The sequence below is a fragment of the Jaculus jaculus genome, chromosome 1 (genome assembly GCF_020740685.1).
Source record: "Jaculus jaculus isolate mJacJac1 chromosome 1, mJacJac1.mat.Y.cur, whole genome shotgun sequence".
Classification (NCBI taxonomy): Eukaryota; Metazoa; Chordata; class Mammalia; order Rodentia; family Dipodidae; genus Jaculus; species Jaculus jaculus.
This window is the reverse complement of record NC_059102.1, coordinates 328,688,223-328,713,701: the sequence shown is the minus strand read 5'-3', so window position 1 is coordinate 328,713,701 and position 25,479 is coordinate 328,688,223. Positions and strand designations below refer to the sequence as shown.

Genomic DNA, 25,479 nt, shown 5'->3' with positions numbered 1-25,479 from the left:
AGAAACTTATTTTAATAAATGTGTTTTATTTATATGAATTGAGGTACTTGAATATAGTGCCTCATGAACTAACATGTTAATAAATTATAATAAGCAGATTGGAGCATTACAAATTATTTACAGATATTCTAAAAATTTGCAAAGTTCCCTACACGTGCAGTGTTCTGATAGCAAACTTAGAAACCTCATTTTCTATTTATTTCATTTTTAAATTTCTCTTGGCTAAAATTATCCTCTAACTTCCTGTGAGGAAAACCATGAAAATGACAACTCAATTTTTGTCTTTGAGATGTCTTTTTCTCTCCAAAAGTCTTTAAACTTATGTTTCCTAGTTTTCCCCCCACATCTGTTGCTTCTTCACCTGCCATTAAGCATTACATCCTCTGGAGGCCTGCTTTTACCTTTTCTGCTCTTTGTGGTGTCAAGTGTTCTACTATGGCATCTACCTGAGTTCAGGCCCCTCTGTCAAGCCCAACAACACAAAGGTCTCAAAATACAAGTCATAATGCAGGTCACCATGTGTCCCCAAGCCTGCCCTCTCCTCTCAGAGAGTCACTGTTGTCTCCTTCCCAGGAACTGTTCTGAGTATCCTTTCTTCCCATGCCCAGCAAATAAGTTAGGGAAATCCTATCCTCCTCATAGCAGAGGTTCTTTTGACCTATGTTCCTGCTTATTTATAATTTCCCTGACTTCTGAGCACCCTTGCCTACGAGCTCCCAGATACTAGTGCCAAGCTGGTCACACTTTGGAAGGCTTCTCATGGTGCAGCTCCACATGACCTTTCTACAGTCCCTGTAAGTCTGCTGAGTGACATGCTAGTTTCATGGATATTGAAAAAATTTTCTGAACAAAAATTTATAAACCAATTCATTTGGAAAACAAGTAAAAATTCAAAATAGGCTTTAAAATTGCCTTTTCACTTTATTTTCATAGTAATTATGAATCTAGTTAAACAAAATTCATAGTCTGCAATATTCCCTAACAATTTAGGTATAGAACCCTATGGAAGTTTATAGCTATGAGGGTCTATGGTGCCCCCTCTGGCATGTGCTACTGTCTAAGAGCATGTCAATTATAGAATGTGACCAGACCTGTCACACTAGGATTCAGAGATGGCATCATTATATGATAGCAGTGCAGCCCTTCCTTCTTGTTGCCTGGACTAGACATATAAACTGATGTCAGATGGTATAGAAAATGCAGACACAAATGGCTTGACATGCTAAAGTAACTTTGCTGGAATTCTTTTTTGCTGAAATTTTTATGACATGTTTGGGGTGGCATGACTTGGACTTCTCCAACTCAGTTACCTGAGGCTTGAAAAATCCTTACCTGGTTATTTTCTCTGTTACTAACATGTAATGAAGATCCAAGAACCTATATACATAGACCATTTCACAGCTGACACCCAAAGGCATGCTTTTACAGGTATCCTTTGCATATACCTATTTTCTGTAGTTTCCATAGCATTCATGTGTCATATACTTCTTGATGTCTGTACCTCAACCTTTCCACCTTCCCCTTTATCAACCATTACTGTTGAGCAGTCACATCCAGCTGGTTTAGAACATGATGGGAGGCCAAGCCTCAGGACCATAGCTCTACCTGCTCTTTATGCCTGGTATACCTCCCTCTCCTGCCTCTACCCTGATTAGGCTTATCTGAACTAGCTCTTCTGGTATTAAACTTTTTCTGATTACGACTCTGATCTGTTTTGTGTACCTACAAAATATCACTATTATAACATTCTAGTACTTTTTGAGGTATAAGCTTGCCCTTTTTTACCAGACTATGACCTCAATGTTAGAACCTGTGTATACTACCAGCCAAGTAAATATCATTTTATGAAATGTGCTAAGTTTTCGATGCTCTTTTAGTTCTTACATAAAATTTAAATGTCACAGGACACTTTATTTCAGTGATGATACTGAAGCTCTTATAACTTGTACTTCTGTGATTAGTTGAAAATAGGCCAAAATCTGCTATGCATGCTGGTCATATGCATTTGGACTTACCGCTCTCTGTCTTTTAATATCATGTACAGACTGATACCAACCAAGAAGACAAGAAGTGCTGAACCTGCAAAAATACCTAGAGAGGAGAAACTAAATATTATATGCCAGAAAAGCATGGCTGTATTCCTATGAACTGATTCTGGGTGCCACTCTGAACAGTAGAGTAATTATTATGCAAATTTTATCAACCATAAGCACTAAATTATTGAATAATTATAATTGAGCTTAAGGTTTTTTTTATGGGCTCCAGCCCATGTTTTGTTTGAAGCACTAAAGCACAGTGCTTCAGCCAATTTTTCACTGAGTTTTTCTCTTCTTCAGTTTTACTGGTAATGATCTTGTCACTGGAATGAGATCAGGAGCCCAGGACAGTGGGATCCATGGCTTTGCATAATGGTATTTGACTCTCAGCTATGAAATGTCTTTTGCTACAGCAGAATCAAACAGCTTATTTCAGAAGTACTAAATACCAAGAGCAAAAGAAATAAGACTTTTTATTTTAAAACCAGGAATAGGAGGGAATGGGAGAGAGGAGAGTCAATCAAAATTAAAGATGTTGTAAATAAGCCATACAGAAAACTACTGCTTTTCTAGATGAATAATATATATGTTTAAAAAACAGGGACAGTTGGAGCAGAGGTACCCTGTGGGAGTGGATAAAGCTATGCCCAGAAGCCATAGATTTTTACAAGAAATTTTTCGTGTCAGGGGTGGGATACCTTCCAGTGAGTTGTTGGTCATGGAGGCCTCTGTTGCCCCCAAAACATTACAGGCTATTGCCAAGGCTCTTGTTTGCCCATAAGAACTTGATGGTAAGACCCTGTTGCTAAAGACACCATATGAAGATCACTATGAAATCAAGCGGGAGCTGAGCTAGAAGCCTCCTCCCTGTTGACTAGCTATCATGACACTGGAAAGATCTATGCAGCCTATTGGTGGAAAAAATGTCCTAAACAGACACAGTGTAAAGTGGATACTGCAAGTTTTACACTGTCTAACCAGACCAAATATGCCAATTGGTGCAATGGTAGCATGCCTGTTATGGAGGAAACCAACTGTTCTCTTATTGGACATGAGGCCCATTCTATAGGAGGGGATCCACACCTAGTATTGAAAACCTAATCAAAAGCTTATGGCTGGAGGGGTCATAATCTTAGGGGGAAAATCCCTATTGTTGTCTGACTAAATGAAAAGAAGTGGCAGTGGAGTATTTGGCAGTAATTGAGACATCTCTATCACATTCTCGAAGGCTCAGGGACCATTATGGAAGAAGTGACAGAAAGAATGTAAGAGCCAAAAGAAGAGGAGAAGTGTTTTACAATACTGTCTTTCAGATACAAAGTAGCCTTGGCTCTCATGACCTGACAGTGGTTGATGCTACCTACACAAGACCTGCATAATGAAAAGGAGAAATGATGAGATCTAAATGGAAGAGAGACTAGTTGGAAAGAAGAATGGATTCAGTATAAGGGTGATTCACAATGGGGAAAAGGGATATTGGTGGGAGGGGATTATGATCATAGTATATTGCTTATATGTATGGAGGTTACCAATAAGAAGTTAAGAAAAGTACAAAAAAGGAAATGTAAACCGGGAATAAATGTCTCCAGTTCTAACCCAAAGGGACATCTTATAATGTGACATGAACATTAAAATATATTTAAACATCAAAGAAGGTCAGATACGGTTTTGTGTATATATTTAAAACACTAAGAAGAGCCTGGGCTAGAACAAGACCCTACCTTGAAAAAAACAGTGTTGTAAGACCTTTTATTCAAGTAGTTAAGAAAACTTACCACAAACAAGAGGAATAGATGAGCCTACAGGGGATAAAAAGTCATGAAAATATCAGTCTAGCAGTACAGATCAGTATAACCCAAGGCCTATGACTTCCATGTCTGCTAATGATGTACTGATCCCCAAGTCATATTCACTCTTTAATTCTATTCAAAACTCATCAGATTGGGCTGGAGTGATGGCTTAGCGATTAAGCGCTTGCCTGTGAAGCCTAAGGACCCCGGTTTGAGGCTCAGTTCCCCAGATCCCACGTTAGCCAGATGCACAAGGGGGCGCACACAGAGGCTGCAAGAGGCTGGAAGCCCTGGCTCGCCCATTCTCTCTCTCTCCCTCTATCTGTCTTTCTCTCTGTGTCTGTCACTCTCAAATAAATAAATAAAACATTTAAAAAAAAAAACTCATCAGATTTCCCCACTTTAATGAGGTAGGTTGTAGTGAGAAAGGGAGCTCACTGACACTCAACTTTATATCAGTGGGTTTTTTTTCTTCAGGTCCAGTGCAAATATTAATTGTTAGAGCAGGACAGTTACTCTGTTCTCTGGGTGTTTGTCTGCACAACAGCTCCTGTTTAAAATGGAAGTCTGTTCTACATTGTTTTCTTTTAGTATTCCTCCCTTTTTTCTCTACTTTTTCTTTTCTTTCTTTTATGTATTTATTTATTTGAGAGTGACAGACACAGAGAGAAAGACAGATAGAGGGAGAGAAAGAATGGGCGCGCCAGGGCTTCCAGCCTCTGCAAACGAACTCCAGACGCGTGCGCCCCCTTGTGCATCTGGCTAACGTGGGACCTGGGGAACCGAGCCTCGAACCGGGGTCCTTAGGCTTCACAGGCAAGCACTTAACTGCCAAGCCATCTCTCCAGCCCTTTTTTTTTTTTATTTTTTTATTTTTCGAGGTAGGGTCTCACTCTAGCCCAGGCTGACCTGGAATTCACTATGGTGTCTCAGGGTGGCCTCGAACTCACAGCGATCCTCCTACCTCTGCCTCCCAAGTGCTGGGATTAAAGGCGTGCGCCACCACACCCGGCTTTTCTCTACTTTTTCTACTTCCTTCCATTATTAGAAAGCTGTGCTTTTCCTTGAATAGATTGCTGCCTTCCAGTTCATCTGTTATTGTACTACTGGTCATTGTGTCAGAGCTCACAACATTAAGAGACATCCTTTTCTCCTCCCTCCATAGGCCAGATACAAACAGCAGTGAGGCCCTTGTACTTACGGGATTTGCAGACAGCGAGGGGAGGATCCCATTGGTGGTTGCTCTGGCACTGGCTCTGGGAGCTGCCCTCCAAGATGTATCCATTCTCACATTCCAAATTGATAGTAGCTCCATATGGATACATCCTGCCAGGCTCCGGCCCCTTCTGGATTCCAATCACATTCCCAGGAAAACTACAGTTGACCTCTGCAATTCAAAGAACCGAACTGATAGAGTCATATTTTGTTCTTTTACCAGGAAAGTAGAAACTACCATTAATAGAGAAGTCATGAACCCAACTTACTCCCTCATCAGTAAGCATATCTTCATTGAAAATTATAGGATAATATCCTAGGCATCATCTTTCTCAAAACTGTTTAATACTTTAAGACAGGCTATTTTCTCTCCTTTTACTTCTATGTCTAAGCTAACTGTATTTGCATAATTCTAATGGCTTCTTAGAGAAATAGTGAGGGCTTAGTGAGTAATATTGAATAGAATGGATTTTTATTTCTTCTGCATTTCTAATTTTACTCCTTAATTCTTCTTACATGAACATAATTTATAATTTCTTCTTTCATCTTTTCAGCATAATATAATGATAAGACCTTAGACTGGAATCCTGGCTATTGCTTCTTGTTTGTATAACTCAAGGTAAGTTATAAATCTTGCAAGATACTAGCACCTAATCTGTAAAGGCAGTGATAATAATGGTCCTGCCCTTCTAAGAATCTCTTGAAGATTAAATGAGAAGCTGTGTATAGTGTCTGGTACAAGAGTGTTCAGCAACATTATTATTATTATTAAATCATATAAACTGCTGATAATGACAATATTGTTGTTTAAAAAATTTTACAAAATTTCCCATAATCCCACTAAAGGAAACTGACTCAGAAAAGATCATTGTGCCTTTTATTGTTATATTGTCAAATGCACTCATCATAATTGTAACCACATGGTGAATACAACCCATGCTTAGTTGTTTGACTTACAAAAATTCTTGAACTTTCTACACATAAATGACCATATAAATGTAGAAATGCCTCAGACAGCTGAAGCCATTTTTCTTATTTGAGGTGTTTAGAGTAATTTATTAATATATTAAATGCATTTAATTAAATGTTTTAATTAATGAATTTCTTTGGTAATCTTTAAGAGGAGAATACCTCACTGAACATATTTATTTGTGATAAATTGCTTCACTAGAAAGAATAGAATCAGACAAAGTACCTTTACAATAAGGGGCAGGTTGGCTCCAGGTTCCTTCATATGTACAGAGAAGAAGTGCCTCTCCTTCCAGAAAGTAGCCTTGGTAACAGCTGTACAAGACTGACATTCCAGGGGAAAAATGAGCTATCTTCCCACCAGTATGATTCCCATTGGGGATGGTGGATGGAGAACGACACCCTAAGAAAGCTGGAGAGCAACAGGAAAAGACCTTTAATTTATCACAGCTGAATACTTAAGACCATCTCTAGGTGGCAGCAATGCATAAAGGCGATGGGAAATAGGTTTACTGATCAGTGAGCAGGGACACTCATTCCAACCACTTCAAGCAACGCTATATCATATGGCCAAAGCAAAAGGGTAACAAGGACGATATGGAAGGGTCACGGGCTATCATCCACAACTGTAATCTATCAACCCACAATTTTCTCTTCTTTTCCTTGTCAGTCTGTAGTCTAAGTATCAACACATTCATATTCCCAGGAAGAAAGACGCAAAGCCATTAGATGTGACAATTCAGACAGCCTTAACCCCAAAGGACAGTTCTTGCAAATCTCACTGCAGATTCATTGGTAATCTTGGACTGGCGAGGTGACTTTTACTTAAAGGAGACCACTGTGCTGACAAGTGAGAATAGCTCTGGGAAGCTGAGTTCAGTAGGACTGCAACTGGCAACTTCTGCTATGGATATCACCAGCTGAAACAAAGCTGCCAAATACTAGCTTAGGAGTACAAGACGGCGTGTTTGAAGACCAGCTTCACTCTCCAGAACACCCAATATTCTTCTCTGGCTAGCACAATAGCTCTCAATATGAAAATTTTGCCAGACATGGTAGTGCATGCCCTTAACAGCAGCACTTGGGAGGCAGAGATAGGAGGATTGCCAGGATGGCCACTCTGAGACTACACAGTGAATTCCAGGTCAGCCTGGGCTAGCGTGAGACTATACCTCAAAAAACAACAAAAAAAGTTATATGAAAATTTCAAACAATATTACTGCAAAGATTTTTCAAAAAGTAGATATATTTTTTCCTAAATTCCTAAGAATAATATATTAGAGAGCCATCCATCTATAAATTAATCATGGTCCTCTCATGCACTAAGATACAATGCACATAAGAATTAAACATAATGCAAGTACATATTCAAAATCCTTCTTTATTTTGTAAAATGTCCCATATTTTAATCATGATAAGGTCTTACCCTTTCTGATACAAGTTGGTATACTTGGTACCCATGTGTTATTAGTATGGCACCTTATCAAATTACTTCCATTCATGATGAAGCCAGGACTGCAGGCAACATGCACTGTGTCATTATATGAATATGTAGAATGAGTTTGATTGAGCTTGAATCCATGTTTGACTTTTGGATCAGGGCAGTGAGTTACAGGAGAAAGTGGTAAGCACTGGGGAGGAGGTCTACTCCATGATCCACGTCCTTCAGAATCATGTCTGCACTGTAAGCTTTTCTCTCCCAGAAGATAGAATCCCTGATCACATTCATATGAAACTTCACTTCCATACAGGAAGTGCTCTGCCTTCATGCCTGTGTGCCTTCCATTGTCCATTGTTGGTGGAGGTAAACAGTGAATAACTGAAGAAGAGATTTACATAGTATAAGTGCAGGTGGCGCATCAGAATGAAGAGCAATATTATTATAGAACTGTCTTATATTTCACCGTACTAGAAAATTGTCCAAGCTTTGGAACCTGGATCTTGTTTTTTGTTAACTATGAAATGTTATGATTATATGAGGAATAGTATTCTAAAAACATTTAGGGGGTTAGAGATACAGCTTAGCGGTTAAGGTGCTTGCCTGAAAAGCCTAAGAACTCATGTTTGAATCTTCAGATCCCACATAAGCCAGATGCACAGTGACACAAGTGTACAAAGTCATACACGTACACAAAAGAGCACACATGTCTGGAGTTTATTCACAGTGGCTGAAGGCCCTGCATGTTCATTCTCCCTCTCTCTCTCTGACTCTTTCTCTCTCAAAATAAATAAAAAAGAGATGACATTTAGGGTCTCTTGGTGTCTTCTGTGTTAAAAAAAAAATAGGAAATATAATGAAGTATTAAGAAATATAGCTTGCCGGGCGTGGTGGCGCACGCCCTTAGTCCCAGCACTCGGGAGGCAGAGGTAGGAGGATCGCCGTGAGTTCAAGGCCACCCTGAGACTACATAGTGAATTCCAGGTCAGCCTGAGCCAGAGTGAGACCCTGCCTCGAAAAACCAAAAAAAAAAAAAAAGAAAGAAATATAGCTATGTTCACATGTACTAGATGTGTAGGCCACATTTTTGAATTTAGCAAAATTAGCCTATACTATATATATATATATTCCTCCTTGATAGTTTCTCAACACCTGTATTAACCAAACACTTAAAGATTTTTTTTCATATATCTTACATAAACTTAAGGAGAAGATTATACTATTACAGCAGTTAAAAACTAGCTCTTCAATTACTGATTTGCTCTAACTCCTTATATCCATAGCTGGATTCCCCACTCTACCCCAAATTTACCTTTACAAATTGGAGTCTTTTGGAACCAAACACTATTCTCAGCATCTTGACATTTTTCGTAAGTATGTCCAGTTAACTGATACCTAGAAAAAGATACAATGTATTTCTTTTTCTCAACTTCTGCAACTTACACTCTATAGATACAGAGATACTTCTAAACAAGAGATTTGGCAGACAGAAGCTAAAATTCTTCATCCTCCAAGTCAGAAAGCTCTTTTATACTTAAGAGGCACTAACAGCAAAGCCTTTCCAATGTTAAGAAAGAATGGAGGTGTCAGAGTTGCAAACTAGTCCATTCTAACCTGTTTTCTATGGGTAGAACATTGAGGAACTTCCAAAGGATTTACTAAGACAAACTGTGGGTAGTTAATGCACAATGCAAAGTGGTCATCCTTTTCAGAATGGGCCAATTCATACTTACCCATCTTGACAGGACCTATTCACTAGTTGCACATGAGAATCATCAGGAAACTCTTGAAATTCTGTCACAGGCTCACATCCTTCTGAAGGGACAAAGTTGGAATTGCTTACAGATGCTTTATGCCCTAAGGAAGGATGACTCAGAAACCTTTACATCAAAGGATAGGGTACCACTGTTCTGAAGGCAGACAGTGGGTGGGACATATTTCCTATAGCATGTAGCTAGGTCACAGGTTTAGTACAAAGTCATCCCAGATATAGAGGACTTATTTCCACTTGAATGTCAACTATAGTAGGGCCCAGGAGGAGCCTGGCAGTTTGCAGAGTGAACACCCCATATAAACACCAATACAGAGTTTTCTACAGCAGAACTAAAATTACAGTCTACAGTCATACTACCCTGAAATGTGCCCAATCTTGTGTGAAATTACACAACAGATGATGACAACCTGAAATGTTGAGACCATGTTTTAGGTTACTCTCATTCATTAAGCAATGTTTTTTACTACTTTGAAGGAAAAAGACACCCTGAAACCCATTTACTTATTCTTATTTATTCTCTCCTACTCAAATGAGACTCCTAAAGAAAGACAAGGGGGCACAGATTATTCTCTTAATTCTTCTAGTCCATAATAGAATGTTCTGAAAGTGTTGAGTATGTTCTTCATGTAAGTTCTTGGATCAGGAATACACTCAGTGAATATAAGAGAAGGTGGAGTTCAATGGTGGAACATTTGCCTAACTGGTGCAAGGCCTTAGATTTGACCTCCAGCCCCTCAAAGGAAAAAAAAAATTAAAAGTATGTGAATACCTTTTTTAAAATTCCAACTTTAGATTTTTACCTTTTTCACAAACTGGTATTTCAGAATCCCAGGTGCCATCAGCTTTGCAACGAATCTGAGTATTACCGTTTAAAACATATCCAGTATTACACCTGAATGTCACACTGTCATTGTAGAAATATGGGGTTACTTTGCCAGATAGCGTGTATCCATTTGCAATGCGGACATCTAAGCACTGGACATCAGGGAGGGAAAGTTTACAGAGAGGAGCAGGACCACTCCAGATGCCTCTCTCTTGACTGTCATGTGTACAGTGGATGGTGTGGTCCCCGATGAGGTTGAACTGCACTCCTTCCTCTGGCCCTGGATGGCATGTATACGTGACCACGGTTCCATATGGGACATCTTCTGAGGAACTACCAGTGTGTGTCCCATTGTGGATACTGGGTGGTGGTGGGCAGGTGATTTCTAGAGAGATGAAGAGATACTACTGAAATTTGTCCCATTATCAGAAGTGCAACACTTAATGACCTTCCTGTTTTCTTGCAGGTATAGATGAATTATAATGCAGTGAGTTATATCAAAGCTCATCATATATATATAATTTAAACAGTTTTCATTAAAAGTTAACATACTTGTCAAAATCATGAGACCATAAGGCCAAATATTTACTTGCTAATGAATGGAATACATGGTATAGGGGGAATAGAGTTTTGCTTTTTTGAGTCTTATCTTTGTTCTATGACAGTTTGTGGTTAGTTAATACTTATTGCTGATCAAGCACCTATTTTATAGCAGGCATTTTGTCATTCAAAATGTAGGGACAGTACAATTCAGTTCCTATAACATTGAAGCCCCCAGTTTTATGACATCTTTATAGATGAGAGATTGGAGTTTCAGAGAAGTTGTAAAAGTTGCTAAAGACTATACAGCTATTCAGCAGTAGGAATAGAATTCACATTCAGATTTGACATAAATCCCTTAATCTTTTCAATAGACCTCAGTGAATCCCAAAGTAGAGATTTTAGTTCCTGTAGTCATCACTGTCATTGTTCTTATAATTGCCAATCAAAAAAGAACACCAAGAACAACTACATTTAATTTAACTGATTGAGGTAGAAAGAGATAACAACAGAAAAAACATGTCAAAACTTCAACTTCGTTGACAAAGCTAATGTATCAATGTCCATAGCATAGCCTAAAGCAGGAAAATCCTTGCTATTACATAATTTCTGATTCTTTGCCATTTTTTGTTTGTTTGTTTGTTTGTTTTTCAAGGTAGGGTCTCACTCTGGTCCAGGCTGACCTGGAATTAACTCTGTCATCTCAGGGTGGCCTTGAACTCATGGCAATCCTCCTACCCCTGCCTCCCGAGTGCTGGGATTAAAGGCATGTGCCACCATGCCCGGCTTCTTTGCCATTTTTTTTCTACTCACCTTTACAAAGTCGAATCTCTATAAACCAAGGAATTGTACCTTGACACAGCTGATAAGCACTCTCGCTTAACTTGAACCTGGAGACAAAGGATCATATTATTTGGCCAGCCAGTTGGTTACCAGCAAGCTCAGCCAGAGCTGTGGGCTCCAAAGCATACCACTTTCGGGACAAGATAAAATAGGAACAAAAATGTAGCCAGCTACAGTCCCATTCAGCCACTGTATCATTCCCATGCATGGAAATATTGCACAATAAACATTCCATGAGCACATGACAGGGAAAGACCTTTAAGTTGAACTTTTATATATAGCTTGCAAGGGCATTAATCACACAGATTTCAGAGTTGGGGGGCAAAAGAGAGCAATTGGAATGGAAAATGATCAAATTACGGTATATTCATATATTTAAATTCTCACTAAAAAATAAAGACAGGCCTCATTCAGGGAGAAACAATCTTCACTCACCCTTCATCACAAGAAGAGTTCACAGCTGGTCTAATAAATTGTTCCTGAGGTCTCTTAAAGAGATGTGGTCCTATTGGTTTGCAATCTGCCACTAAGAGATGAGGAAAGAAATCAGCATAAGGCCATCTTAAACAAGCAAAACATCTACAATTGTAATTGGTACCTTTGCAATGAGGGACAGTGGGTGTCCACTTCCCTTCAGTGGTGCAATGTATGGTTTCTTTTCCCACAAGTATATAGCCAGGGTCACAGCTATATTTGATGGATGAGCCAGGATCAAAGTGGATCGTCTGTGTATCTTCTTTTTGCCCATTGAGGATTTTAGGAGGGGCCTGACATTCTGAAGCAAAGGCAAAAAAAAAAAAAAAAAAAAAACAAAATTTAAAAGTAAAACAGAGGAAATTGATATTAATGCTATAATTCCATTCTTTTTTTTTAAATATTTTTTAAGCTCTGTTTTTATTTTTTTTATTTATTTTTTTAAATTTTTTATTTATTTGAGAGCGACAGACACAGAGAGAAAGACAGATAGAGGGAGAGAGAGAGAGTGGGCGCGCCAGGGCTTCCAGCCTCTGCAAACGAACTCCAGACGCGTGCGCCCCCTTGTGCATCTGGCTAACGTGGGTCCTGGGGAACCGAGCCTCGAACCGGGGTCCTTAGGCTTCACAGGCAAGCACTTAACCGCTAAGCCATCTCTCCAGCCCTATAATTCCATTCTTATAGCTATGTGGCACAGAAAGTATTTTGCAGCACAGATTTGGGTAATTTTAGATTATTATTTCTCATTCTTATTTTCTTTTCTGTACTCAGGTTGATACATATCTGTTTGTGTTTCTTTCTTTAAGTACATGGCTAACTTCAAACTCACGACCCTCTCTCATCAACCTCCCTGGTGTTAAGATTACAAATGTCTGTCACCATGTCCAACTCTTTCCTTTTAAAAGTAGTTTGATTTACTTATTTGAGAGACAGACAAGACAGAGAGTGTGACTGCAAAGCATACGCCACATTGTGCATGTGGTACTGGAGGATTGAACCTAGGCAGGCAGGCTTTGTAAGCAAACACCTTTAACCTATAAGCCATCTTCTCAGCTTGAGCTCTTCCCTTCTTAAAGAACATCTTGGGAGCTGGGGAGATAGCTCAATGGTTAAGGTGCTTGCCTACAAAGCCTAATAATCTGAGTTTTATTCCCCAGTACCCACATAAAGCTAGATGCATAGGGTGGCACATACATCTGGAGTTTATTTGCAATGACTGGAGGCCCTGACATGCCCATTTTCTCTTCCTTTCTCTCTGCAAACAAACAAACAAATAAATAAATAAATAAATATTTTTTAAAAAAGAACCATCTTGGGTGATATACTACCCAGGTGAGGGTTTAGTGATTGCTTTTCTAGGAAATCACTATTAAGACTAACAAGTGTTTTGCATTTGTTTTTTCCATCTAAGGAAATGGACAAAATTGTCATCCCTAATGTATTTTCCTCAAGTATATGTCCATGAAATGAAACAATGGTGAAGGTGGGGTTACATACATGAGAGTATAACTGAAAAGGCCCTTCTCCTAACTTTTCCAATGATGTAGCAGAAGCTCCTTTTAATTGTTTGTTGTTGTTGTTGTTGTTGTTTTAAAAAAAATTCAATCCAGTATTTGGAGTTATAAGGAGACCCCATTCTATGTGTCTGGTATTGTTAAAATTCAGATTTAGCTGGGGGAAAAGAGCAAGGCAGGTATTAGGAAGGCTTTCCCATATGTAAATGCTTCCTGGCTCTAAATAGTAAATGTTTGTAGCTTTGTGTTTCCTTTCATTCATATCTGCTTACTGTGCAGAAGATGCAACAATGAGCACAAACAAATCCCCCAGAAAAAGAATGAGGATTCACAGTATATGGTTGGAGAAAAAAGAAAGAAAAATAAATAAAAGACTAAGTTGCACCTGACTATCTAATACCTAAACCAGTCACTGCCTTAGTGATTTTCTTTGTTGTGTTTCAGCAGACACTCCTTTTGAACACCCACCCTTTTCACATAGTGGTGCTGAGGGCTCCCATGTGCCTTGCGCATTGCATCGGATACTTCTGCTGCCCTTCAAGCTGAAGCCAGGCTCACAAGCAAATGCCACAGTGTCATTATAGGAATACTGATCTTTCTGAACAGATAACATTTGCCCTCTTAGGATCTGGGGACGTGGGCATTGAACTGCAGGTGTGGAAAGTTCACAGCGTGGAGCAGGGCCACTCCAGGTTCCAGTCTTCTGACTATTGATGGTACAGTAGATGGTCTTCTCTCCAATAAGAATGTAATTCACTCCTTTCTCTGGGCCTGGGTCACAAGTATACGTGACTGTGCTTCCATATGGAGCATTTGCTGAAGAATTGCCTGTGTGTCTTCCATTGAGAACAGAGGAAGGCGGTGGACAGAGAATTTCTAGAGAAATTACAGAGAGATGAAAGCTCCCAGGTGCAGTGCAAACAAGAATGCTTCATTGCTGCTTGAAAACCCTCATGCTAGGGTCAGTGACAGTGGTGTTTGAATCTACAGTCAGTCAAGGCAGCTAGTACAACATAACTATGATTTTAAAACTTTGTTTCTGATTATTTCTCCTATGCTGATTCCTCACCTGCTATTACCAAATGCATAGTTTCCTTTATATACATGGCTTGGAGTATCCTTACCAAGAACATGTAGTTCTGAGAGAAGCAAAAGCCTAGGAGCTCCACTTGGCTTGAAGAAGAAAAGTAAAATGGTTCCTTCCAAACACATACCTTGACATACTGGTTTCTTGGTCCAAATAGCATTCTGACCAGCAATTACACACTGACTGGAAGGTGGTCCTTGTAAGTGATACCTGGAGATGAAGATATGTCATTCAGAATTATTCATACTTGATGCAGAAGAATAGCCCCCTCAACTTAAAAACCAAGACAACTCTTCTTAACCTGGGCACCTACTCTTATTAGCACTCTATCACCCACTTCATGCCATGCTGTCCATGGATCACATCCAGGTACACACAGGCTCCTCTTCAGGGTTTGTGGTTCACACTGAACACATATAATCTGAGTGAATTAAATCTGATAGAATCTTCTGACACTTACCCTTCATTACAGAAGAAGTTTATAGTTGTACCAACCCGAAGACTTGGAGGCTTTTTTACCTGTCCATTAGGAAACTGTCCTGGAGGTTCACATTGGGCCTCTAGAAAAAACAGGCCAAAAATGAAAGGAAGAACAGAGAGAGAGACAGAGACAGAGAGAGAGAGAAAGGAAGAAAGATGGGAGGGAGGGAGAAAGAGAAGGAAGGAAGGAAGGAAAGAAGGAAGAAAGGAAGGAAGGAAGGAAAGAAGGAAGGAAGGAAAATAAAAGAGAAAGAAAGACAGGCAAGTGTCAGGACAGCATAAAGTAGATCATAAATTTGAAATACCTTTGCATGTAGGAGTAACAACACTCCAGTGTCCTGAAGATAAGCACTTAATAGTCTTTTGTCCATCAAGCAAGTAACCAGCTTTGCAGGTATATGTGACAGAGGACCCTGGAGCAAACTGGTCAACATTTTGCCCTGTGTGATATCCATTATGTATCTTGGGAAGTGGTGGGCACTTCAGCGGGAAATCTATACACACACATTAAGGGGAAAAGCCATCAGTTGACACAACCTTCTCAGTCTAGATGCTGGCTTAGGACACAGGTCCAAATAAATGGTATATGATCTGTGGTACCTAGCTATCATTAACTTTCAACTCATCGCTTAAAGGTCAAACAGATGTGGCTCGAATGGACCCATGTTTTGCCAATATTACTGAATTATTTTTAATTATATTATAGGAATTACTTTTGAGAATAATTTCTGTCAGAAGAGTTCATATTTACCCATCTTTAAGCTTGTCCTCTGTCCCAAAAATAGCAAATTATTGTTTAGATAAACATTATTTTTTTAATTAATTATTTATTTATTTGAGAGCGACAGACACAGAGAGAAAGACAGATAGAGGGAGAGAGAGAGAATGGGCGCGCCAGGGCTTCCAGCCTCTGCAAACGAACTACAGATGTGTGCGCCCCCTTGTGCATCTGGCTAACGTGGGACCTGGGGAACCAAGCCTCGAACCGGGGTACTTAGGCTTCACAGGCAAGCGCTTAACCGCTAAGCCATCTCTCCAGCCCTAGATAAACATTATTAATATGCTTTATTGGCATTTTATGTATAATGCATATGTGAACATATTATGTATATATCCCATAGATACTATCTTAATCTTGCTTCATTTACTTCATAACACAGTGTGTCTGTGATAGATTTCCACATCAATATATGTTGGTAACTCAACTCTTTATTAAGGCTTGTTTTTCTAAACTTATTTTGAAATTATCTAGGAATAAATATATGATTGTGGTATTGGGGATTGAATTTAGGGCCTTTGCATATACAAGCAGTCAGTCTACTACTGAACTACATTCCTTTTTTTTTTTTTACTTTTTACTTTAAGACAAGGACTTGTTAAGTTGCTCATGCTGGTTTAGCCTAGGCAATCCTTGAATTGTGATTTGCCTGCTTTACTCTCCAAAGTAGCTAGAATTATAGGCCCAGAGTGAATAATACCTTTAAACAGTATACTAGTTTTTAAGCTCTCTTATCTATTTAGAACTTGTCAGTATTGTTCTCTATAAAATAAATACCCAATTTATATATATTTTATTTATGTGTTACATATTTATATATTATATACATATATAATATATATTAAACATATATATTTAAATAATGGCAATTTATTCATATTCTGGAATTGAAATTTGGCTTTAGATTCCATTATCAATATAAGCCAAACTAGATGAGAAGGGAATGAAAATTTTAGTTAGCCCTACTTTTAAAAGTCATTTTGAAAGGAGAAACTGTGGGTAAACAATGAATTACTTCTGAACATGTTTGTAGAAGCCATAGAAAGCCGAGTGTCACTTCAGCCAGACTATATTAACAGGTAAATGTCACATTTATTTGGTGTATTTTTGCTCCAAGACGCCACATGCCCAGATATACAGTTCAAAACCACCCAATTTCCCATAGCCCTAATTTCCTCCCCATTTTTGGGAAACTTTCCTCACTCAATATTTAGATATAATCAAGTAAAAGTTCTCATAAATACTTCCAGGTTTTTTTTTTTGATTAACTGATTTCTTTTAAGTGATAGTTATATTTCTCACAACAACAACAACAAAAAAAGGCAACCAATTTTTCCCTTTGCTTTGCTTCCCCTAAGTACAGGCCCTGCTCCTTATTTATATATGCATGCATCTCTTTCTTTCAGGAGCATGCAAAAGTGGTTTGCCTAGGAACACAAGAGCCCTGCCCCTTGAGTAAGTTTATCTCCGTACTCACCATTCTCGCAACTTGGCAGTGGTGTCGGCCCCCAAGTTTTATTTGCTTGACACCAGACAGTTTTGTTTCCTTTCATAGTAAAGTTTGCTTCACAGGTGAAAGTCACAGAATCACCATGTCTGAATGGTGATCTAGCTTCTCTATTTCTGAATGCCCTTGGTACTCTGGGCTCAGAGCAAATGGAATTTTTATTATAAGATTCACATACAGGAGGAGCTTTATCCCAGATGCCATTCACATTGTCTTTACTTATGCAAAGAAAAACCTTCTCTCCAATGAGACGGAAGCCAGGTTTGCAAGTGTACCTTATAACAGTACCAGTAGGTATGGGAAGAGAATAATCAACAACTTGACCATTTTTGATAGGAGGAGGAGGGTCACAAGAAATCCCTGAAAAGGAAGAAGGGACTAAGTAGGCATATTGATCATAACAATGAAAATATTCAAATTTAAATAAAACACCCAACTAACATTAGATAACATTACATTTCCATGAACATACTTTGAATTTGTAATATTTATTCTTACTCAAGGTCATTGTTTATATCCAAGCTCATAGGTCCTTATCTGTCTCTTGATTCTCAGCAAGCAAATCATATAAACATCTTAACTAAACATTAACAAAGAAGTGACATTTATCTAATAGTTCTATCTTATCAATGAACAAAAGGCCAACTTAGCACATGAAAATTATACATCAATGACATGCTAATTGCACATGTGGAGGCATCATGGACTCATTCTCTTTCTGTCTGACACTTTCTCTTTTTCCGTCTCTCAAATAAATAAATAAATAATATTTTTAAAAAATTACTACTGCCATACAATGACTTTAGGCAAGTTGTACCCTCACTTAGTCTGTTTCCAACTCTGTAACATAGTCCAAGTTTCATAAGATGTGATAGCAATCTAGTGAGACAAACACATGTAAAAGGGGCAGGTACACTTTCTTTTCCAACCCAAACCCAGCAGAATGGCTCCTGCTAAGAAGGATGGTGAGAAAAAGAAGGGCTGTTCTGCAATCAACGAGGTAGTAAAGCGAGAATACACCATCAACATTCACAAGCGCATCCATGGAGTGGGTTTCAAGAAGCAAGCCCCTCAAGCCCTCAAAGAGATCCTGAAGTTTGCCATGAAGGCCATGAGGCCTCCAGATGTGCTCATTGATACGAGACTCAATAAAGCTGTCTGGGCCAAGGGAATGAGGAATGTGCCATATCTTATACATGTATGGTTGTCCAGTAATGAAGATGAAGATTCACCAAACAAGCTTTATATTTTGATGACCTATGTCCCTGTTACCACGTTAAAAAATTTACAGACTGTCAACATGGATGAGAACTACCTTCTTGAGTGTAAAAATAAAGTTATAAAAGTTTTCATGCAAAACGGGGGGGTACAAGACCTGGAATCTACAAATTATTTAGTATTTGTTTCAGAAACGGAGCTGGGGTAGAAGCAGCTTGACCATATTATGTCCTGCCATCAAAGATGCTGAACTCCCACTACCGATCACTGGTGATCTCACAATGCTGGACTCCTTCAAGAAAACCATAGGAAGTAGTTTACATAATGCCTTCACATCCTAGTGGCATGAAGAACATTAGTTGTTAGTACCTACTTTGGCATATGCACATCTTTTAAAGGTAAGTTTCACCTTCACACTTTCCAGTTACTCTCCTTTTGGTTACAAGAGGAGCCCACCTATGGGAGTTGTCATACAAAGCAACTAGTGTTTCAGCACACCAGAGCTATGCTTGGTTTTAGTATAGGTAACCTTCTATAGCCCTTTGTTGTATGCATAGAACCACACTATAATATTCAATCAATGAAAAAAATTAATACTTTTGACCTGCATTCTAAAACAGAGAAAAGTGACTCACATATGTTCAAAATATATAGTTGGATGGCATGTTATTCTTTAAAAAATTTTTTAAAGAATATTTTATTTGTATTTGAGAGATAGGGAGACAGAGAGAGAGAGCATGGGCACACCAAGGCTTCTAGCTGCTGCAAACAAACTTCAGACACGTGCCACCTTGTGCTTTTGGATTTTATATGGGTCCTGGGGAACAGAACCTGGGTCCTTTGGCTTTGCAGGCAAATGCCTTAACTGCTAAGCCATATCTCCAGCCCAACATATTATTTTTGATACATTTATGGAAATAGAAACACAATTCATATTTGATTTATCTGTTTTCTACTCACGTTCACAAACAGGAAACTTATTATTCCAGATTACTGTCACTCCTTCTGGGACACATTGACTAGAAGATTTGCCATCTAACCGGAACCTTAAACAATAAGGAGTAGCAAACCATCACTAGAATAAAACAATCCAGCTGTATAGAGTGAGTCACTTCTCTCACTTGTTAATATGATCTGCATCTTAAAACATTTTTGACTTAAGGAAAAAGCCCAAGGTTGCTTGTGAATCTGCATGGCTACACAATTTATAGTAAATAAAACCAAAACAAACCCTCAGTATTAAGACTGTTTTTTATTTTAAACTTTTCTCTTTGACATAAAAATGTTAAGATTCTCTGGACCATCTTGAAGAAAACAGCTTTAATTCCTAGAGAAAGCAACATCATAGACCTCTTTTCTTAAGAAGTATGTCTTAGTAAGCTCATATCATATATTAATTCTCCATAGCAGGAGCCTTAACTTCTGAACCAAAACTTTGCTTTTTCAAATGATGAAATGACAATTCTAACAGTGGCCATACATAACATACACAATTGGAGAAAATGAAAGGATTGGGTTAATGTCAGAATTCTAAGTTATTAAGGGTCAAAAAGAATAAACAAGAAATTGTCCAATGATTGAGATGGGGAGGTAATATGATGAAGAATGGAATTTCAAAGGGGAAGTGTGGGGGGGGAGGTATTACCATGGATATTTTTTATAGTTATGGAAAATGTTAATAAAAATTGTGAAAATGAAAAATAAAGAAATTGTCTTCAGGGCTCATGCACTGCAAATGTTTTGGAGCTATGGGTTGGAGTTGACTCACCCTTGATCACAAGCAAAGGAAACCTCTGCCCCAAGCTGGAGATTAGGAGGAGGAAACACATGGCCATTAAGAAGTTGGCTTGGAATGACATCACATGACTTCACTAGGAAAGAAGAAAAAGGACTTGCACAAGAAGAGTTGGGAAATAGTTGATTTCTCTTTCAGCAGGGTAGGGGCTTGTAGAAAAAGCAGAGTTCTAGGCACCTGCACATACTGGAGCTGAGGGGCTCCAGGTACCCAAGGATGTGCACTGCAAAAGACTAGTTCCAATGAGAGTGTAGCCAGGCTGACAGCTGTAGGACACTTCCTGTCCAGTGGTAAATAATTCCTCATCCATTTTGTTAAAATTACCATGGTTGATACGTGGAGGTGGTAGACATCCTGAGAACAAAACAGGATCAGAAAGTCCTTTCATTTCTGAAAGATGAACTTTATTCTCTATAACATATAGTCAGCTTAGATTTGGTAGGGTGGGATGAAGGTGCTTATAACTCTCCTATGTTAAGGCAGAGATTCCTTTGAGTGCTACAGAGTGTGGATAATGAGCTTCACTCTGTCTAGAAATGATAAACCACACGGCTTCTTGCTTTTTCTATCTTTACTTATGCCAGGAAACATTACTGTTACTTATTTTTCATTTTATTCATCTAAAAGATCTGATATACCTTTTTACCAATAAGACAGAAAAGGAAACCAAACATTGTGACATTTTTTTTATGACCAAAATTTACCTCTACCTTTCTATTTCAAAAATAAGATTGGGGCTGGAGAGATGGCTTAGCAGTTAAGGTGCTTGCCTGCGAAGCCTAAGGACCCATGTTCTACTCTGCAGATTCCAGTTAGCCAGATGTACAAAGGTGAGGCAAGCGCAAGGTCACGCATGCTCACTAGGTGGTGCAAGGATCTGGAGTTCATTTTTAGTAGCTAAGGCCCTGGCAGCCAATTCTCTATCTTTTCTCTCTGTCTCTCTCTAGAGAAAGAAAAATAAAAGGTTGAAGCCAGGCATGGTGGTGCACACCTTTAATCCCAGCACTTGGGAGGCAGAAGTAGGAGGATTACTGAGCATTTGAGGCCACCCTGAGACTACACAATGAATTCCATGTCAGCCTAGGCTAGAGCAAGTCCCTACCTCAAAAAAAAAAAGTTAACAAGGTTTCCAATTTTGTGAAAGGTCTCCACAATGCTTTTAGAAAAGCAGGCACTTCATAGTAAAATTAGGAGAGAAGAGGAGGATGGCAGGTGGACATAGGGAGTACATGCCACATGTAACTTCTAGCTTTTTCCATACAAGTTTATGTTTTTTCAGTATTAACATAGATAGCTACAATATGTTGAATAAAATTCTTATCTCAACCAATTTCCCCTATTGATAGGTCTGATAAGGAAAATAATTCACTTTGTCCTCATTTAAATAAAATTAATCATATGAAAATGGTTCTAATTTATTGTCTTTTTCATTCTCTGTTGTTTAAAGTTATATTTATTTTAATGGACATAATTTTGCAGATTTATGAATACCATGTGATGTTCAAATTAGTGAATATGTTGCGTGATACTCAAATTGGAGAAAATGCATTTATATTCTCAACTGTTATATTCATTTACAGTGAAAACATTCAAAGTCCTTTCTTCTGACTTAATAAAATTCAGCATATGATCATTCATAGGTAGTAATTTTATTGTGCAATAGGATATCAAAATGTATTTCTCCAGTCTAATGCAACTTTACTCCACATCATCAACAGCACTTGCTGATAGTTGTTTATTCTTCTTGTGGTTATATAATGTGGTATGTGTGAAGGGTGTGTGGTGTGTGTGGTATGGTATATGAGCTTTATGCATGTGTATGTGCCCCAGCAGCACCCCAGACACTCGCCTGAAGTAGAGGGTGCTTGCCTGTGAGGACTGTAGCTCCATCACTCTTCTGCCCATTCTTATTTGAGCCTACCTCTTTACTAGAACATGCTGTTCTTCATGATACCCTGGTCTCTTCTCTCCTTTGTGGGACTGAGGGTTACAGATTCACATGGCCATGCCCAGCTGTTTATGTAGGATATGGAGATATAAAGGGCAGTTTCAGGCCCTTAGACTTGCAGAGGAGGTATTCTTAGCTGCTGAGCCATTGCAAGTAGTCACTGTAATTGGAGTGAGATGATACCTCACTGTAGTTTTGATTTTCATCTACCTAATGATTAGTGATATTGAAGATTTTTTTTCATGTTCTTGGACATTTGTGTGTTTTTAAAAAAAGAAATATCTGTTGTCCATTTTAGATTTTGTGCTATCAAGTTGCTGGAGTTCCTTGTATATTTGGAAAATTAATTCCTTGTCAGATCACAGTTTGCCATTATTCCCTCTCATTGTATGTTGGCTCTTTGCTCTGGTGATTTCTTCCTTTGTTATGTAAAAACATTTGAGTTTGACATAATATCATTTGCTTATTTTGTCTTTGTTTCCTGTGCTTTTCAGGATCTCATTCCAAAAGTGATTGCCTGTTCCAAAGTCCTAAAATGTTATACATATTTTTTCTAGTCATTTCACATCTTATATTTTGTCTTGAGCCCATTTGAAAGCTTTTAAGAAAATGTCTTATGGTTTTCCCTACATTAATATATTACACTATCCCAGAATATAAGAAAATTTCCTATCATCTGTTCAACATTTAATGATTTTCAAATTTTGTTTTAGTTTACAGATGCCCAACTTACCCCTGAAGCATATTGGCAGTGGAGGACTCCATTTGCTGTTTGGCTGGCACCACACTACATTGCTGCCTTTCATAGTAAAGCCAGGCTTACACTTAAACATCACAGTATCATTTAAGAAGAAGGAACGTTTAAATCCAGATTCCATAATTCCATTTTCAATTTCTGGAACTGGGCACTTGGCAGCAGTAATACACTGTGGGGGTGGGTGGCTCCAGATGCCAACTTGATTGTCGTTACTTGTGCAATAAATCGACTTTTCACCTACCAGATCAAAGAGCTTTTCTCCATTTTGTCCAACATGACAGCGATAGGTTACTACCATTCCATAGTAAAAGCTCTCTCTATTGCTGCTGTGGAAGTTGCCATTGGAGATGGCTGGGGGTGACTCACAAGGAATAGCTTTCAGGGGAAGGAAGTTGGGAAAAGAGAGGAAAGCATTGAGATGTTATAGTTTCTAAGAATTTCATCTTTACTCTCATCAATTCTGCTACAACTTGTCCACATGATTGAAATTATATATCCTGATCAAAATAGGAAGAAGCCATGTAGGAAAATGCATGGAACTGTATAATAAAAACCCAATAAGGGGGCTGGAGGAATGGCTTAGTGGTTAAGGTGTTTGCCTGCAAAGCCAAAGAACCCAGGTTTGATTCCCCAGGACCCATGTTAGCCAGATGCACACGTGGGCACATGAGTCTGGAGTTTATTTGCAGTGCCCGGAGGCCCTGTGCACCCATTCACTCTTTCTCTCCCTGTTTCTCTGTCAAATAAATAAATAAATAAATAAATAAAAATAAAATATTTTAAAAAACCAAAAAGGTATGAGCTCAAAGGATAGATAAATTGCTCCTAGAGAGACCTAGGGTAACCTGCTTTTGCATGGAATAAATTTTTCAGTGTGTATTCTTATGATATACTTTTGATTTAAAATATTAAAACACTATGAAATATCATCAAAAGAAAGTGTACTGGAATTAGAGGTCATGAGAGACAATAAATTATAACTTTGTTCACAGAACTACCTAAGCCAAGTGTAACCCTCCCAAACACTTATTTTTATTTATTGATTTTCCTTGAGAAGAAGACAGAAGAAATTTGGCTGGGTACCAGAAGGAGATGATTTTACTCACATTCACAAAAAGGCATATCCTTATCCCATATTACAGTATTATCTGAGACAATACACGTAGCAGATGCATCACCAATGAGTCGATATCTAGAGGCAATGAGATGAGCAATCGCCTTCTAGCTACTTACATTTTAAACAGCCTACTTCTTCTCTATTTAATGCTACATATGACTCGATGTAATGAGAGATTAAAGACTCATATGATAGGTTCAATAATCTGAAACCAAATTAAGTCTGGCCTTCTAGTTAACAGTACTGGAGACTTAAAATTGAAGAATATCCACATGTCTGTCTCCAGAGATCCTCTTGTATTGGACAATACTGGAAAGCTGTCTGGAGTGGGTAAGAAAGATGATGCCTGTTTGTTTACACACAATTAAGGGAGGGTAGGTCTTTTATAAGACTAATGGTTTCTAGTTAGGACTACTGTTTCAGTATCCACACACCCTACAAAGGCCTACTCACCCTTTATTACAAGAATAGGTAATGGTTGAACCAAACGTGATACCCGTAGGTATAAGTACAGAGCCATGGAGCAGTTCTTTAGGACTCATACATGATTTACCTAAAAGGGAAAACAAACAGTATTTGAGGCTGGAATTGAGAAGACTTTATGCGTCTTATCTTAAATTCCATTATGGTTGGACTTGCTGACAGGCCTGCTTATTTTTATGTGAAATAATATATTTTGTTTTCTTTCCTTTTCCTTTCTTTTTTCCTTTCTTTTTGAGTCTGGGTCTCACTTTAACCAGGCCTTGAACTTCTCTTCCCTCAGCCTCCCAGGGATTAAAGGCCTGTGTTGCCATGCCCAACCAAAACATTTATTTTTATTTTTTTGGTTTTTTGAGGTTGGGTCTCATTCTAGCCCAAGCTGACCTGGAATTCACTATGTAGTCTCAGAGTGGCCTTGAACTCACAGCGATCTACCTACCTCTGCCTCCAAACTGCTGGGATTAAAGATGTGCACCACCACACCTGGCTCAAAACATTTTTAAAAATATTTTATTTTTATTTGTTTATTTGGAAGAGAGGGAGAGAGACAGACAGAATGGGCATGCCAGGGCCTCTAGCTGCTACAAAGGAACTCCAGATACATATGCCACCTTGTGCATCTGGCTTTACATAGGTCCTAGGGAATCAAACCTGGGTCCTTTGGCTTAGTAGGCAAGTGCCTTAACTGTTAAGCCACTTCCCCAGACCCAAAACATTTTTTGACAGTTACAAAAATGTGAACTTTCTCAAGGATCAGTCGGATTATTTGTTTAAAGCATATGATCTGCATTTATGCTCATGAAGGCAAACTTTACTCTTGTTCAATTATAACTTAAAATCTCCATTTCCCCCTTTTTGTATTTTGTCAGTTGATAGGATCATTTACCAACACTTCT

At 38.5% G+C, this 25,479-nt stretch overlaps 2 protein-coding genes across 23 annotated transcripts in view; one reads left to right on the top strand and one right to left on the bottom strand.

Moving 5' to 3' along the window:
- LOC123459235 (60S ribosomal protein L31-like) overlaps positions 1–25,479 on the top strand; it is a 104,757-nt gene that overhangs the window by 58,085 nt on the left and 21,193 nt on the right. For 2 of the 22 annotated variants that reach the window (XR_006636132.1, XR_006636126.1), the window contains 5 exons: positions 3,350–3,486; positions 5,596–5,660; positions 8,732–8,818; positions 13,861–14,872; positions 22,943–23,231. Coding sequence is in view for 5 of the 22 variants with exons in the window: in XM_045144877.1 (XP_045000812.1) it covers positions 18,212–18,694 (483 nt within the window). In the remaining 17 variants the exon portion in view is untranslated. Of the gene's footprint in view, positions 1–3,264; positions 3,487–5,264; positions 5,321–5,595; positions 5,661–8,731; positions 8,819–13,695; positions 13,726–13,860; positions 14,873–16,649; positions 18,885–19,458; positions 19,590–20,205; positions 21,084–22,942; positions 23,232–25,479 lie in introns of those variants that run through there. The other 20 variants (XR_006636141.1, XR_006636129.1, XR_006636147.1 and 17 more) reach the window with 18 other exon arrangements.
- LOC101598557 (complement receptor type 2) overlaps positions 1–25,479 on the bottom strand; it is a 31,096-nt gene that overhangs the window by 431 nt on the left and 5,186 nt on the right. The window contains exons 3-24 of the mRNA XM_045144793.1: positions 24,557–24,656; positions 24,093–24,178; positions 22,963–23,361; positions 20,459–20,635; positions 20,255–20,357; positions 19,447–19,532; positions 17,239–17,628; positions 15,289–15,477; positions 14,964–15,063; positions 14,631–14,713; positions 13,885–14,292; positions 12,027–12,203; positions 11,864–11,954; positions 11,399–11,475; positions 10,023–10,430; positions 9,182–9,263; positions 8,761–8,843; positions 7,437–7,829; positions 6,237–6,422; positions 5,028–5,213; positions 3,812–3,835; positions 2,016–2,091 (exon numbers count right to left, since the gene is read on the bottom strand). Coding sequence (XP_045000728.1) covers positions 2,016–2,091; positions 3,812–3,835; positions 5,028–5,213; positions 6,237–6,422; positions 7,437–7,829; positions 8,761–8,843; positions 9,182–9,263; positions 10,023–10,430; positions 11,399–11,475; positions 11,864–11,954; positions 12,027–12,203; positions 13,885–14,292; positions 14,631–14,713; positions 14,964–15,063; positions 15,289–15,477; positions 17,239–17,628; positions 19,447–19,532; positions 20,255–20,357; positions 20,459–20,635; positions 22,963–23,361; positions 24,093–24,178; positions 24,557–24,656 — 3,904 coding nt within the window. The remainder of the gene's footprint in view (positions 1–2,015; positions 2,092–3,811; positions 3,836–5,027; positions 5,214–6,236; positions 6,423–7,436; positions 7,830–8,760; positions 8,844–9,181; positions 9,264–10,022; positions 10,431–11,398; positions 11,476–11,863; positions 11,955–12,026; positions 12,204–13,884; positions 14,293–14,630; positions 14,714–14,963; positions 15,064–15,288; positions 15,478–17,238; positions 17,629–19,446; positions 19,533–20,254; positions 20,358–20,458; positions 20,636–22,962; positions 23,362–24,092; positions 24,179–24,556; positions 24,657–25,479) is intronic.